General features: G+C 42.0%; 2 protein-coding genes across 3 annotated transcripts; one reads left to right on the forward strand and one right to left on the reverse strand.

The window, feature by feature from the left end:
* Positions 1–1,752: 1,752 nt before the first annotated feature.
* On the reverse strand, positions 1,753–8,770 carry arrdc3a (arrestin domain containing 3a). Of its 2 annotated transcripts, none has more exons than XM_030104503.1 (8): positions 8,225–8,770; positions 6,265–6,346; positions 6,017–6,164; positions 5,568–5,670; positions 5,135–5,391; positions 4,403–4,559; positions 4,156–4,298; positions 1,753–4,051 (listed from the first exon to the last, which is right to left on the reverse strand). In XM_030104503.1, the coding sequence occupies exons 1-8, from the start codon at positions 8,502–8,504 to the stop codon at positions 3,983–3,985; spliced, it is 1,239 nt and encodes a 412-aa protein (XP_029960363.1). In that variant the 5' UTR covers positions 8,505–8,770; the 3' UTR covers positions 1,753–3,982. The 2 variants fall into 2 exon arrangements, with proteins under 2 accessions (XP_029960363.1, XP_029960364.1); XM_030104504.1 differs by having other exon boundaries at positions 6,265–6,417; positions 8,225–8,363.
* Positions 8,771–10,369: 1,599 nt separating this feature from the next.
* arsk (arylsulfatase family, member K) lies at positions 10,370–15,759 on the forward strand. The gene is made up of 8 exons (XM_030105672.1): positions 10,370–10,554; positions 10,728–10,857; positions 10,940–11,099; positions 11,241–11,523; positions 11,604–11,775; positions 12,107–12,331; positions 12,414–12,623; positions 12,719–15,759. The coding sequence occupies exons 1-8, from the start codon at positions 10,453–10,455 to the stop codon at positions 12,994–12,996; spliced, it is 1,560 nt and encodes a 519-aa protein (XP_029961532.1). The 5' UTR covers positions 10,370–10,452; the 3' UTR covers positions 12,997–15,759.
* Positions 15,760–16,042: the final 283 nt, after the last annotated feature.

Below are 16,042 nucleotides of genomic sequence, written 5' to 3' on the forward strand. Positions count from 1 at the left end.
GTTCAGATTACAAAAAAGTTGCACAAACATGCTGCCAAAACTGTCCCAACATCGACAGTGGCATTACTATTGTGCAATGTTTGTTATTCTTGAACAATATTATTAATAATCAATATTTATTTATTTCATTTATCACAAGCATAACTTGTCGATATTGACTTGAGGGTCGCTTTAAATACGGTGCATGCTGGGAGTGTGTTATTAGCCCACAGGAAATGTTGTAAAAATAGCATTTGGTAAACAAGACTAATTATTCACAAAAGTTTGTTTATCAGTAGCTTCCTATTCCAGTGTCGCCGAAGCAGCTCAGGTTCCAAAAGGTCAATGACCCCTGTTCCTAACAAATGTGGACGTGGTCCAAAACAGTGAAAACAGGGACAGAGCTATTGTTTTTTCATGCATATCTTAGTTTGTAATAGTTCAGTAAAGTTGGTACTTGCACGATGTGTTACTTTACTGTAACATAATTCTAGCAGAATTCTGTGGATGGCGCACAAGTGAAAGTTTTTCAAATGAAAAAAATATATAATTTGAGGGATTATTGAATAATTTTATATGTGTACATATGCAATCGCTTATACTCCTCAAAATGCTGCCTCTGATAATAATGAGAGCAAATAAAATCCAGTTTGAATCCTGCACCTTGCTGCCAGCAGGCCCATGTGCTTCTTCAAACCGCCTCTAGGGGCAGTGTTGTTCTAGTTTTGAGGGATTATCTGTGTACTGCAGAGCAACAACCTGTGTGCTTTCAAAAACCCCTTTGACCCCTTTAAAAATAGATTCCTCTTCGATTTAGGCTCTGGGTAATGATTAGTCATCTGTGGATTCATTTTAACCGAGTCTTTTCTTCAGTTGGAAGGATATTTTTCATGTACACAAAGGTGTATACAACTGTGGTTTTTACACACAGGAGAGGTTTACGAGGTGTATTTTCAAGGAAGAACTCACGTCGCAACGCACAGTCTGTAATTAAGAACAAAATGTTTATTCAAATCAAAAAAGGAAGAACTAGACAAAAAGGTTAAATCATTCAGAACATAGCATATTCATGGAATACCTATACATCATCATGATTAACAGACAAAAAAAAAAGAGTTTAAAAAACATAAAAATGGAGAATGAAGAAAATTCAGTGAGTAATATTGCACTTTGTTTTCTAAAATGTTTCAGATCCCATCACCCAGGTTCTTTATCTCTGAACATTTCAGCTCCTGCCTTCACCTGGACAGGAGTTTAGCTTAGTTTTGACACTGGACTACTGAGGCCCGAGCAAATGGACTATGGAATTGACCAACCTGAAAACGAACGTGAGCTTATTCATTTAGCGCATAACTTGATTTTCCCTAAGACAAAATCCAAACAAAGAACTGCAACATGAGTTGACCGCAGAAGTGGTTCGTCTGCTCTTTGCTCCACCTTACTTTCATGTTTCTTGGAGAGAGAGAGAGGGAAGGGCGCCGATCAACGGCTGCCGCCCCTTTCGGCCTGAGGGGGGATCGGAGAGGTCGGGGAGACTAACTCAAGAAGGCTGCGACCGCTAAGCAACCTCAATGCCCAAAAATATATGGAAAAAGATACAAGTCATCCCCTCACCAACTTCAGAAAGAAAAAAAAATACACAATCAAGAGGCCTGTCCAAGATGTCATCGTTTTTTTTTTTTTTTGTTTTGTTTTGTTTTTTTCAACATTTGCTTTAAAGGACTTTTTATCGCTTCCCTTTTTGTCCTTTTTGAATAAACACACAAGGTCTAAAACATACAGGTGTTCACGAAGATAATAAATGAGAAGGAGAGCTAGCGTAGATACTGAAAACAGTGGAGAATCAGGATCAGGTCTTCTCTGTGTCAAGGCCACTAAGATAAGATCACTTTTTTTTTTTTTTTTCAAACAATCTGAAGTTTGTCGATTTACTGTCAGAGGCTGTGTGTTTAAGTTGCCAGCTGGATCTCGATAGGAGCGTGCACACACTCGATATACATACAAACTCGTGTTAAGCTACGGTTCAAAATGTAAACTCAAGAAAATGATACTAAAAAGATTGAATAATTCATTTACATCCTACACAACACTGCTTCATTGGAAAACAAAAAAATCCTCTACTGTCACATCGTTGGTACCAAATGATTTTGATCCAAACCTTCACCATTGAATGCTAGTTTGTTTGGTTTTTTTTAAACTTATTTTCTTATCAAAAAAAAGTGCAGCTTTTTTTTTTTTTCTTCTTTTTCTGACTATGCCAAACTTCTGTTACAGCCGGTCTTTTGTCGTGTATGAGTTAGGAAACCAATGTATTACTCATATCAACCTACTACTACTTGTTCTGACCGGGCAGAACAGAAGTTCAGCAACGTCCTCAGCTTTTGTACGAGTGCCGAGTTTCGCTCCTTTTAATGCAGAAGCGGTGTCATTCCTCTGGGTTTTTTTTTTGTTTTGTTTTTTTTTAAACTAGCATTCTGGGTTCACTGGTCTGGTAAAGATCTAAACTGGTGATCGGATGAAATGGGCAAGTGCAGCAGGACAAAAAGGGAATGTGATTCATCTCAGAAAGCTGCCTTGCAATTCTGCAGGTCTGTACTCTCATTTTGGTAGTTCAACAAAACAGAACTAATTTTTAACAGTGCAATTAAAAAAAAAAAAAGAAACATGCTTTTTCACTTTTTTCCAACGATTTGGCAAGTGAGAAGACCACCTGAGACAGTGCTTTTTGGGCAATTCTGCAAGCCTGGCTTGCCCTGAGATTAGGAGTAGTGGGGCTGCAGTCTGTTTGGGGTGAGTAACTCCATAATGTACCACCTGCACACACACACACACACACACACACACAAACAAACACACCTTTTTTTTTTCCTTCTTTTCAGCTACTAAATCAGTGGCGAATGCAGATCTGCAGCCCTTCTAGTCCAAATCCAGTGCAACCTTACAACTTACAAAAACAAGAGGAAGAAGAAGCTATTCATTCTGCCTGGAGCTAAATACAATGGTAACAAAACTGAACTGAAGAGGAGAAAGCCACACTTGGATCCAAGCTTACGAGGCAACATCTTCCAGGTGGAGAAACTGTGCTGCAGTTGTTGTAAATGTCCAGTCTAGTTGTTATTAGTCACCGCTGAAACATCATCATGAGAAAATGAAAGTTCTTTAACAAATTCAGTGCATTGTTCTTGTACTTTTCAGTCTTTTTTTTTTTTTTTTGTCATTTTTCCCAAAAAAAAAAGAAGAAAAAAAATCATATCATGGTCTCACTGTTGCTCAAAGTTATGCGGATGATAGTCTCAAAGGTTAAACTTGCAGTCTGAAACCAAAAAATATTTGAGATTCTGTAAAGTTCTCATGAAACAGAGCCACACAACTCAAGTAAAGAACAAAATGTGCAAAACAAAATCCCAAATGAGGCAGGAGGACCTAGTCTTTGCTCTGTTGTTGACTGCTGCAGCTGAAAGCTTTCATTCATACAGACTACGGTGGTTAGAACATTACTGGTGTTACTCTTCTCATCCCGGGTTTTCTGAAGGAGATTCTGCTGAAGTCAGGACGTCCCGCCCTTTTGTGTGAGGAGCCGTGTCCTTATGTGCCACAAGTGGAGAAGAATCCAGGTTGAAGAAGGAGCTTGGCGGGCGGAGCCTTGGTGATCATCCCTCGCCATCACAATCACCAGGGCTCTCGCTACTGGAGGCGTTGTTTTCTTGCAGGCTGAATACGTGTTCGTCTGCACACATCCCGCCCTCGGCGGGCTGACACGGGAAGGAAGTGACAGCCCCAAACTAGCGACTCCTGTTCCTTTCACTGAGGGAAGGCAGGAAGGATCCAACTCAGCTGTGTTAAAGTTTTTTTTGTTGGTTGGATATTTTGTTTTTCCTCTCAATGTCGACAGCATTGTGGGAAATGCCGTCATCTGAGGAACAAAAATAATCAGAGCCGAGCCTTGCAAGCAGGTTTCTTTGAGTTCCCCCCCAAGACAGACGGGGAAGGTTCAGGGATCCCCTCAGCGTGATGGACAGGCGTCGAGCCGGCGCTCCTCCGTACGGCTGGCGTGATCTGGGTTGGGATCAATCTGGAGCGAAGACGAGAAGAGGGAAACGGATTATTTATAGGAACAAAGAGCTAATGTCTTTAAGAGATAAAACAAATGTCTTTGTTCTGTCGTCTGGTGCTCACCTCAGAGTACAGAGGAGGCGGCTGGAAACGGAACTCATGGATGTAGGCAAAGAGAGGTCCATCCAGCTCCTCACGTGCAGCTGGGACTTCCAGGCTGCTCCGCCTTTGCTCTTCAGTCACGATTTCTGCATAGCTTGGAGGAGCTGCAAAGGACACCAGCTTTTGAGCAATCTAAAGAACAATGAACCCTTCGCGGATTCAAAAATGTGAACGGAAATTATGAGCACGACCTTGAGATCCAACCTACCTTCAGGTCTCTCGGGCAGCCCCATGCCGAGCCAGCTCATGCTGCACTGGCTGCTGACGCTGGAGGTACGGGAGCCAAATGGGTGGAGGGGAATGGTTCCGATGACTAGAGGCAGGTTGAGGGACAGGTTTATCGCCCCAGGTATGTCCACGTATACCTGTGTACAGACGCAAAGAGAGCAAAACAGCTTAGAACGAGCAAGTCATTCTAAAGGGAGGAGCAACTGCAAATGTAAGGAGGTGTGAATGAAAGGCTATGAAGCTGCCAATCCAGCACAAAATCAAGATTATTTTATTCATCTTGGATAGAACCATAGCATCCAGAACTGCATGGATTAGACAGCAGTTTGACGAAATGTGGGTCACCGCCTTGAGGTCAGCCACTTATTCAAGGCAGGGCCGTCCCCTGATGTCTGTCTGTTCGCCGAGTAAAGAGGCTGTAAGCGCTCTCAAGGCAGGTGTTGCAGCAGATATTCTGAGCTAATGCTCTTAGAGGCATGTGGAGGTAACACCTGGTGCAATCCTAGGTCCAGATTTGCCAATGTGCGCTGAGTCAGCCCAGCGCTTTACCAGGAGGAGAGATCAGCCTACCAGGAAATATTGATTCTACGCTTAATGATGTTGATAAGGACAATTTGGAATTCCGTGTCAGTGAATTCTGGACAAAGACTTTAGTCTGTAGGTTTGGGAAAGGTGCTTGAGAGAGTTAACAGAAAAAAAAACAAATGCTCACCATGAGAGAGTACTCCACTCTGATAATGCTGCAGTCCAGGATGGAAGGTGAGACAGGCGGGATCTTCAGCATTTTGCCACTCCAGGTCTCCGTCTTGCCCGAGGACAGAGACTCTCCCCGCAGGTTGGCCACCAGTTGCTTGACCTCCTTCATCTTCCCTTTCGCGTAGAAGGTCTGAGTCTGGTAGATGGCCGCCTTTGGCACCACCATGCGGGACGAGCAGTTCTCGATCTCAGCAAAGATCTGGATCGACTCTCCTGCAGGACGTGAAGCAGGAAAGAGACATTACGTTAAGTTTCTCCAAAGTAGTGCTCATCTTTTTTAATTTGTGGTGTAATTACTAATCAATGCAGGAACTTGCAGCGCGAGTTAAAAATAGAGTTGTCTGGTTAATAGATTACTGGGAAGGAAATCAATTATTCTCTTATCTTACCTGGGGTGTATCCCTTCCTTTCGATTTTGGCACTTAGGGAAATAGGACCTGAGGTGCAGAACCAACAACAAAGTGTTTTGTCTTTTGTGCCGGCCTGTGGTGACTGAAAATAAAGGGGAAAAAACATTAAAATGAATACCCTCTCTGTTCTGAGAAGCATAAGAAAGAACTGGTTGACAATCAGGTTGCTGCCTTTTAATATTTGATAGTTTCTTTCATTTCACTACAACTAAAATATCCATCTCTAGAAATTAAGTCTCCATTCAATGCTGACATAGTCAAAAGACACCATTAACAGACGTGGAAACTTGGCATAACAAACCGAAACTGCAAATTCGATCCAGAGTTGCCCCGTAATTAGGAAAATTGTGTCTCCGGTGACTCACAATCAAATTTTATTTCTTTCTCAAAATAGCTCAGCCTGCTAAAAATGCTTCATGACAACCTACCAGCAATAATGGAGTGTTGATGTCAATGTGCTCAAAGACTGTAAATTCCTTCTTGGTCTTCATGGGCAGGAGCCATGGCCTGTGGAGCTCTGCCTTTACCCAATAGCGCACACTGCCATGCTTCCCTTCAAAAGAGGTAGCCAGAGGTCTGCGCAGAAAAACAGGGGGGAAAGAAAGTCACGTTAGCCTCAAAGGAAACGAACGATAGCTCTTATCTCAGATTTGAGGGTGGTACTGGGGCCCCTTACGTCTGTGGAAGCTCGAGGCTGAATGCATACTCATGTCTTCCTGAATGGATAGTGGTGAGTCCTTCTTCAGAGTTATCATCGTCTGAAAAACAAGGAGGACAATATTCCAAACACATGTATACCGTACCTGGATAAAATGCTCTACGAAGGCATCTGAAAGTCATACCAAAAAACACAGGGTGGGGGAGACAAAAGAGAATAAACACATTTTACTATCACTTACGTCTGTTTTTTAAAGTTTTGTAATGAGAAATGAGAAGCAAACTAATTTTTTAAAAGGAATCCGAGGCTGATTATTGGGAGATGTCTGAAACTGAGCTACAAAGAACAAAGAGCTACATCCCTTTGGTGGCATTTAGGCAAATAAGAGAACGATAAATGTTGATAATGGACTAAATCAGTCTGAAAAAGCAAGAACCAGTTGGATTCAGGCTTTTACTACTGAATTTATCAGAGAATCAAAAGCTGCTCATTCCTGTTTTTTTTTCATATACGGGGAAAAAAGGGGTGTTCCCACGTGCGGAGGCTGCAGGAAAACTGTTCAAATAAGTGCAAATATATTTAAATTTGCAACATAAAGAGTGCATTTAGAGGAACCGGGCGTGCTTGTGCCAGCTCAGCAATCCCTCCCCCTTACAGCAGCTACAGCAGCAGCAGCCGCCGTGTGGTAAACAAGTGCGGAGCTGTCAGTCAAACAGCAGACTCCAGCAGGAGGAGACCGGCCTAAACCGGTGCGAGCAGCTTCACACAGCCGAGCTGCGCTCATTACGCATTCACTGAGCGACTCCCCAGCCTCTTTCTACCACCACATGATCCCAGCTGCAGCCTGCTTACTGCCTCAACCGCACAGACGTCGAATTATATGTATAAAACGGATGCATTTTATTGCATCTTATTATATTATATCAACCAGAGCGATTTTTTTGTAACAAAACTTCGCTGTGCTTCTTTTGCAATGACAGCATCAATTTAACAGCACTGGGATTGGATTTCACGGTTTTCCTGCAACAATTCACAAAACATGAGCTCAACAATCCTACAGACTGACAGCTGGTCAAACACAATTGTCAGCAATCATTTTTTTAAATACTTAAAAGACTTAAAGTTTAATCATTTGCAGCTTTACTATGTGCATTGCTGCACTCAAATAAATGTTTTTTGATGTGCATATCCTAAATATTAGATTTGCATTGAATGTGATTGCAATGCGCCAAACAAAGCAGCTGATACTCAGCGTGCATGTTACATTAGTTGCAAAATGTAACACTTGCACATTTAAAGTTCTCAACTGGAGGAAATACGGAGATGACACTGATCACAGCTGCGGCATCTTCTGAGACTACGCACACGTCAAGCCGCAGGCGGTTTAAACCGCTCTGGCTGAGCAGTTTCTTCCTCATTAAAAAAGTTGCAGGATTTTCTGTCACTTTGCAAGATAATGATGTCATTGGCTACACATGAGCACCTCAGCCAATGGGGGACGAGCCCCGCGCCTCGCCCCGCCCACTTCTGGTCCAGTTTTCTGAACAGGATTGAACCGCTTTGAACAATAGGTGGAAACTTGAGAAAAGCTACAAAGAAATGCCCTAAATGATGCGTTTTCGCGACCGAATCGCCCAACAAAGATGCGGACATGTTACCAGAAGTCACCACCCTGCCGTGCAGCGTCTCAAAACCGATTATAATTCGTATTTTGCAGTCGAAATGCTGTGAAAAACAGGAGATGCCCGAGCAGCTGTCATTCATTCTGACACCTTGACACAAACCAAAGGATGCAGCCAAGTGTCACAAAACCAACGCCGTCGTCAAAGTTGTCCAACTTATAAACATATTGTCCTGTTATCATCGCCTGCAACGCGATTTTTCTTTCCCCCTCCCCAGTGAATCTCATCCCCCAAACCAGCACAGATAGCATCTCACAAAAAGTTCTCGGTTCAATAAAAAACACACATCATCTTACCTCTCTCGTGCCCAATCAGGATGTCTTTGTGATTTAGGTATTCCACTTCATCTGTGTAGTTTTGCGTGTAGGCAGTGTTGGATCCAGCATTTCTCGACTCAGTCCAACGAACTTTCGCAAATCCTTTCGCGTGGATTTTGAGAGATTTGACTCGGATTTCTCCCGTCACCTCGATGACCACCCTCCCTGAGACACAGTCCCCGCTGGAGAAGACGGGGACATTGCTGTCATTGAGACAGTCGTAGCTTACTGTGAAGCTCTTCACCTTTCCTAGCACCATGGTGGAAAGAGACAGGCTACAGAGAGCTTAAAATGTTCAAAAAAAAGAAAAGAAAAAAAAAAGAAAAGAATCTATGAATTTAACAAAAAAATGATGCCGTTTTTAGACACTGATCAGTATCTCTGCCCTGCAAAAAGCAGGAGGCACGATCAGTGGTTTCTCTGGGAGCCGTTCATTGAGATGCGTGAAGGCTGAATAACAGCAATGGATGCTGTTATCGTCCGCCCGTCTGCGAGTTGGTCTCCAGTCAAAGACAAGGAAACCCCCGGAGCTCAGCTCACTTTAAGCGACAGGCTGGGTGAAAAACAACCTTCCGCGCATGCGCAGAGGCTCCACTGCCCCCTCCTTCCGCCTCCTGGAACAAGGCAGTGTGGCGCACAGCCAGATGACAAGTATGGTCAAACAGCTGAAAGACTACACAAAGAAATGTTCGCCACCCTTATTAATCAAGTGCCACAGGTAGTCTGATGCTTCTACAAATGAATTTATCGCCCGCAAAAAAATATAATTCCTACTGATTTTCTGACTTCAATTCGTTAAATTCTCTCTAAAATCGCTCTTCACTAATAATAATGCAGCTCCGTCCGTCTTAACCAGCTGACAAGTGAGGGCAGGATTTACCAAAGAGACTGACCAGGCACACGCTGCCATTCACACCAACTCACCATTTCCTGTCTTTTATAACATGAGGATGCTGTAATCCTTCATCATCTTCTTCTTTTTATAGGCCAAATGCCATAACTGCATGTAGATTCACGTCTTATTTTTACTCACTCACGCTGCTGCACATGAACACTATCTGCAAAGTCTCTGCACAATCAAGATTAACATTAATGAGTGCATTGTGCAGGATGAGTGCTGCACAGGCCCTGCAGACTATCTCAATGCATTGTGGGCCTTTCATGCAATAGAATAAAGCCAGGGACGCTTCTTATAGATTCATATATCACGAATATTGTTTTGCTATGAGATTAAAATGATCCATGTATATATAAAGTGTTGTTCATTGTGCTGAACTCCCACTTTACAAAAAAAAAAAAAACAACTGTAAGGGCCAAAACGCCACCCAGTGGCCATCAGAGTTTGTAGCTGGAGCTGCAGTGTCACCTGTTGAATATCCCCAGGATTTATAGAGTGCTTCAGCAAACAGCTGATTACCACCCGCACAACGTGGGTTGTAAATTTGTGCCATTCATTTAAAAATTGATTACCGTGCAACTCATTAACGCTATATTTTACGACCAGTTTAAATGTGACATTTATTTGTTGTAGCTTGTATGAATTATTACTCATAGAAATTAGAATTTTTATAGTTTGACTGTGGTTTTTAATCAGATATCACTTGTGCTTGCGCACCTTTTAGGAAACATTTTCATGTGATTATTGTTACTGTCGTTTAGGAAAGTGACGCCGTTCCTCTCACAATCGATCTCAGTTTTATTATATTTGGAAATGCAAAGTTTCTGACGCAAAGTGTTATATCAGAAGAACATAACATATTGCAGCAGTGCTCACTGCGGTGTCAGATTAACAGATCGAGCCTGTTCATGTATATTTAATTCATGGATAAATGCTGCCTCCTACTGGCTGTACTTCGTCATTATATGTTCAATAAACATGTAAACATGATATGTTCTTTTGTGTTTTCTTCTCAGATTGTAATTACATTGATCATTTGGTGTAGATGGGGGTTTACTGAAAGCTTCAGTTGATTTATTTCATTTTATTCCCTAAGTTAAATAGTTGTTCCGTGCTCCCAAAAAAGGTGACAAAAATATTCTTATTTTGAAAGCGTAACCCAGGATGTTAATAACCAATCATACGCGTCTCAAATGAAAAAAAAAATCTTTTAGGAAAGAGGAAGTTTGGAGTGTCTGCTGTGATGGACGCAAACCTCTTTACTTGTCTAACAGATCATTCCTGCAGGAGGTGAAAAGTTAAAGATAACATGTTTGTAGTGATCTTACTTTTACTTTACCAACACAGTGGTGAAGGTATTTGCCACAATGTTAGTAGACCCAACATTGTGATGGTGATGAGTGATGCATTTGTAAGTATGAATTTAATTACTTAATAATATCTCAATTTCACTGAATATTACAAGACAGAGTTTGTAGTCAACATGTTACCCTAGAACAGAGATGCTTTACTGGAGAATCTCTTTTTCTGGTCATTTAGTTCAGCTGACTATAAGATCTTTGAATTCATCTTTTGTTTCCTGAGGATGGCCGATTGACATTTGAACCTGGCAGCAAAGTTGTTCAGCTTCCATACATAAACTATGTCCGGCAGCTGGGATCGACCTTTCTCAATGCTTACACCAACTCGCCAATCTGCTGTCCTTCCAGAGCAGGCAAGTGACAAACCTGGCTTCAATTCACAGCAGGAAGAATGTCATTAGCTTCATTTTTCATGTGTGTGATCTGAATTCTCAGCAATGTGGAGCGGCCGGTTTGTTCATCTCACCCAGTCGTGGAATAACTACAAGTGCTTGGATGCAAATGCAACCACGTGGATGGATTTACTGGAGAGGAACGGATACCTCACCAAGATGATGGGAAAGTTGGATTACACTTCAGGAAGTCACTCCGTCAGGTAGGCTGGCACTGACGGAAAGAGGACATGTATGTGTGTACAAATGAGTGTACATCCTGCCTGTTCTGTTTTCAGCAGGGTGTCAGTCTTTTTTAAATATTCCTTTCACGCGTTTCTTCTGCTTTTGTGCCTTTTCTGCAGTAATCGAGTTGAGGCATGGACCCGAGACGTCCAGTTTCTCCTTCGCCAAGAAGGTCGGCCTGTGGCTCAACTTGTTGGAAACACGTCAACTGTGAGGGTCATGCAGAAAGACTGGGAGACGACAGACAAGGCCACACAGTGGATCCAGCAGGCCGCTGCTTCCTCACGTCAGCCCTTTGCTCTTTATCTGGGTCTCAATTTGCCTCACACCTACAGAACGGAGTCTCTGGGGCCCACAGCAGGAGGATCCACGTTCCGTACCTCGCCATACTGGCTCAAAAAGGCATGCTGCATTCTCTTTCTACATTCTCACAGAGTTGCAATCTCTGTAAAGTTCTTCATCCGTGTTTTCCATGCACGCAGGTGTCATCTGAGGTCATCTCTGTTCCAAAATGGCTCCCTATGGAGGCGATGCACCCGGTCGATTACTACTCCACTTTCACCAAAAACTGCAGTGGTGATTTCACTGTGGAGGAAGTGAAAAACATCCGGGCCTTCTATTATGCAATGTGTGCTGAAGCAGATGCCATGCTGGGTGAGCTGACTGCAATACTAAAATAAAGTCCAATCCATAAGGATAAGATGAGACAGCTAACTTTATTCTTAAGTTTATTCAAGTCAGGAGGTCAAATCAAGATAGATAATAAAAAAAAACAAAAAAACAAGTTATTTCAATGCCTCTTATCAAATGGCATTCTTTCCTCAAAGAAGTTAAAAATTAACTTTTTTCGTTATCCTCACCAACTATTTCCAATGTCAGTATATATGCATAATATATTTTCTTAAAAGTCGTCAGAAGTGAGATTGCCTTTACTGTAGTGATATCTACCAGATGCCTCCTCTGTCGCTCCACACCTCCTCTACAGGTCAGGTGATTTCAGCTCTGAGAGAGACCGGCTTGCTAAGCAACACAGTGGTGATTTTCACATCTGACCACGGAGAGCTGGCCATGGAGCACCGGCAATTTTATAAGATGTCAATGTTTGAAGGCAGCTCCCATGTGCCTTTGCTCATCATGGGTCCCGGGTTGATGTCCGGCCTGCAGGTCAACCAGCTCGTGTCTTTGGTCGATCTCTATCCCACTGTTCTCGGTAAGGCTGTCTGTAAAAGTAAGAGAGTAGATGCATTCGTAGTAGTTGTTTTGATGTAATGCGACATGTTCCTGTTTTGCAGAAATCACTGATATTTCACCCGTTGGTAATCTGAGTGGCCATTCCCTCCTCCCTTTGGTAACCGGAGCATTTAGCAAGAGGCAACATCCAGACTGGGTGCTGAGTGAATATCATGGCTGTAATGTCAACGCCTCCACATACATGCTGAGAAGCGGCAGGTGGAAATACATCACCTATGCAGACGGCCTGACCGTCCGCCCACAACTCTTTGGTGAGCTTTCGGTTTTGCATAGAATTTTTAGTCAAAGGAAACACTCATTTAATATAAAGCTGAAAATATTATTGCTATTGCTTTTTGTCTTTTAGACCTGACAGTGGATAAGGATGAGCTTCACAATGTGGCTCTTAAATTCCCAGATGTGCATGCACGTCTGGACAAGCTGTTGCTTAGCATTGTGGACTATCCAGAAGTGTCTACAGCTGTCCACGTCTACAACAAACAAGCGTTTACTGAATGGCGCAAGAGTCTGGAGGGAAACTACAGCCGGGTCATTGCAGAGCTCCGGTGGCACGTGGACTGGCAGAAAGATGTTTTAGCCAATGAGAGAGCTGTCGATGAGTGGCTCTCTGGCTCATTCCGATAGTTTCTTACTTATAAATAATATTGTAAGATAATATCTATGATTAAAATTTGTTTTATTATATTGAGCTGGAATATTTTTTTAAAAAAATAGTGTAGTGGAATATTTTCAAAAGAAACAGGAAGTACCTTGCCATTCTGTAATAATTATAATGATGGATATGCTTCTGAGGCCATCGACCATTTCTTACAGGAAGCACATCAATCCACCTTAAGTTTCATTACACTGGTTATCTTAAAATTGATAGTTTTCATATTTAAATTAATGATTTTTAAAGAACTGGGCTGGTCCCAGAATATACACTGAACGTCTCATAATACATGGGCAGAGACATTACCCTTTAGATCCTTATTATTTTTATATTTAGCCCATTACTTGTTATTGGAGTTAACTATTATCTAATTATAAATGCAGTCTATGCTGTCTGTGTACATTGTTTTGTTTGTATTTTCCTCTGTTGTGATTGGGTATTTCAATATGTTGCTATGAGCACTTTCTCCTTGTAACTCATTTAACACTAGGTTTACCAAGCAGGGGCCGGTTTGGCCCAACCCATCCCAGAACCCAGAGAGGGGCCACAGTGGCTCAGTGCTTTTGAATACACAAGTCGTCGTCCTCCAGCCAGCCACCTTTCATTTGTAAATGCAGCCGATACACAATGCATCATGCAGGAATGTGGCCCAAACAGAGGGAGAAGTGTAGCACACACGCCAATGTTCAGCTGATGCTTCTAAAACTCTCTTCATGTGATAGTTTATATCAGTTTGACACAAATTACCATTTTCAGAAGAGAAAGTTTTGTTGTGGATGTAAGGTATCATTTTGCACGAGAATTGGGGAGTTTGCACATTTTATTAGTGTGTGTGTATTTCATAGTTAAAAAAATAAGATATATTTTACAGTGCATCTGTGGGTGCTGTGTATGAAAACAATATTTGTCATAACATAGTATGTACAGTGCCTTGAAAAAGTCTTCACCTCTTTTGAATTCTTTGCCCTTTTTCTTAAATTTCATACTTTGAACATTAAGTTATAAAATTGGCATATTTTGTGAGGAACCAACATCAAATGGGACACAATTGTGCAGTGAAACGAAATTTGTACAACATATAAACTTGTTTTTAGAAATAAAAACCTGAAAAGTGGGTTGTGCAATATTATTCACCCTCTTTTCTCATAGTGGCTTCAGAAGTTGTCTGATTGTTTCCTAAATGATCAAATGTTGAGCAAATGACTTAACAGAGTATGAGTGCAATCCAGTCTTAGAACAGATGTAGCTGGTCTGCAATGGTCCCGATGGTCTGTCAGAGAAACAGACGCAAAACTACACTCTTCTCTATGCCACAAAATCAGTCCTTCTGTTGAGGGGAGGTTTGAGGTGGCCTTTTCACAAGGCTACCCTGCACTGAAGTACCTTGCTCCCCTTCACACTCTGGCCCCCAAACCCCCACCACACAAAACAAATCCATTGTTTGGAGAAAGAATCTTCCTCCCTGGCTCTCCCCCCCCCCAATAGGTATGCATGAGCCACCAACCTGGCAGGTATCAGCTGCATTTACAAAAGAAAAGCAGGCCAGCGATCGGCCGCTGAGCTGTGCACTGAAAATCAGGGGAAAAGGGGGAAGAGTTTCATAGGTAGGAAAAAAAAAAAGAAAACTTGGGATTACAAAAAAATCAGTCTTTTTGGAAAGAGTCTTCCTGGCCGATTTGCCAATTTTATGTATTTATGTTTGCTGTATGAAATTTAACAAAAGGTCAAAAAATTCAAGAGGGAAATATACTTTTGCAAGGCGCTGAATGTGCTTATAGAAAATATAACACTGAATCAGCATCCAATGTAAAACTGAAGTAAGAGGTTGACGCAGTTTATGTTTGTAATTTCTTCCTGTGATTTATTGATGATGCACAGAATTCAGTCTGCCTGGCTGATCCGGGCAGTTCCCCACGAATCTTATTCATTGTGCCAAGGATGGTGGTCTTCCGTCAGAGGAGTTGTTTGGCGAGTGCCAGAGACATGAAGAAATGTATCTGTTGTTACCGTTCTGCTTTTGTCCAGAAACGGCTCCATCAGCTTTATCACCACATCTTCTCCCACTCTCACTCCCTTGGCATGGCTGGGGTCTTTCCCAACACAGGGGGTCATGTTGCAGGTCACATGCCACCCAGAACTTTATCCCAACCTGGTCTGGTTTTGTTGCAGTGTATTGCAAGAAACAGCAGTGACACTTTGTTGGGAACAGCTGTTTGTCTGTGGTGATGTCCTGCCTGGATTGTAGGACCAAATGCAGTTTGCAACAAAGAAACTCCAAACATTGGAGATTGTGGGAAACCTGTCAGTCTCAACTGGGTCCCAGTCAATACCTGGGAGTTACATCACAATTTGTGATGGTTAAAAAAGTTAATTGTGTTTGGAAAGAATCTTCCCTGCCAAACTCAGGAGGAAATCTCAAAGTAGTTCCTGGCTGTTTTCAAGCCTCCTCCTCCCCCTCAGAGGTCTGCATGAACCAACTAGCTGGAAGGTATCGGCTGCATTTACAAATGAAAGGTGGCTGGCTGTAAGAGAACGACTTGTGTATTCAAAAGCACTGGACCACTTTGGCCTCTCTGGGTTTCCCAGGGAGGCCAGAAAATCCTGGTATTCCTAGTGTTAAAGAATAAATTAATATTCATAAGTATATTTGTGTCCAATTTTTGTGTTGCTGTGTGCTTCTTTACAATCACTCTATTTGTTTATCCTTTCAATTAGTTTTTTTCTAATGTAAGTCATGTCCCATTACAATTCGATATAAACAATTAAAAGCTGAAAAAAGGCTGAATTAAATATTGAGAAAAAGAATAGAAGAAGGCGCATCTCGTGCTGGGTCAGTTGATTTTACTGAAAAACATTCAATAAAATTCAGGTTTCTGTTTTGATCACTAGTTTGCCAGTTATGAAATAGTCCAAACTACATGTTCTCCCACAAGAAAGGTATATAGAGGTATTTAGAGAACGTTTGTATGGGCAAATTTTACCTAAAGGTGTTTCTGTTGAGCAGATTAGTTTGCGAAA

The sequence above is a fragment of the Salarias fasciatus genome, chromosome 12, assembly GCF_902148845.1.
Source record: "Salarias fasciatus chromosome 12, fSalaFa1.1, whole genome shotgun sequence".
In the NCBI taxonomy this organism is placed as follows: domain Eukaryota; kingdom Metazoa; phylum Chordata; class Actinopteri; order Blenniiformes; family Blenniidae; genus Salarias; species Salarias fasciatus.

Excerpts from the sequence above, each read along its gene's own strand:
- arrdc3a (XM_030104503.1), bottom strand. The coding sequence starts at position 8,504 with ATGGTGCTAGGAAAGGTGAAGAGCTTCACAGTAAGCTACGACTGTCTC. Across the intron at positions 6,347-8,224 it reads CCTGATTGGGCACGAGAGAG|ACGATGATAACTCTGAAGAA; the intron begins GTAAGATGATGT and ends CTTGTTTTTCAG. Across the intron at positions 4,560-5,134 it reads GAGTGGAGTACTCTCTCATG|GTATACGTGGACATACCTGG; the intron begins GTGAGCATTTGT and ends GTCTGTACACAG.
- arsk (XM_030105672.1), top strand. The coding sequence starts at position 10,453 with ATGTTTGTAGTGATCTTACTTTTACTTTACCAACACAGTGGTGAAGGT. Across the intron at positions 11,100-11,240 it reads TCAGGAAGTCACTCCGTCAG|TAATCGAGTTGAGGCATGGA; the intron begins GTAGGCTGGCAC and ends CCTTTTCTGCAG. Across the intron at positions 12,624-12,718 it reads CGTCCGCCCACAACTCTTTG|ACCTGACAGTGGATAAGGAT; the intron begins GTGAGCTTTCGG and ends TTTGTCTTTTAG.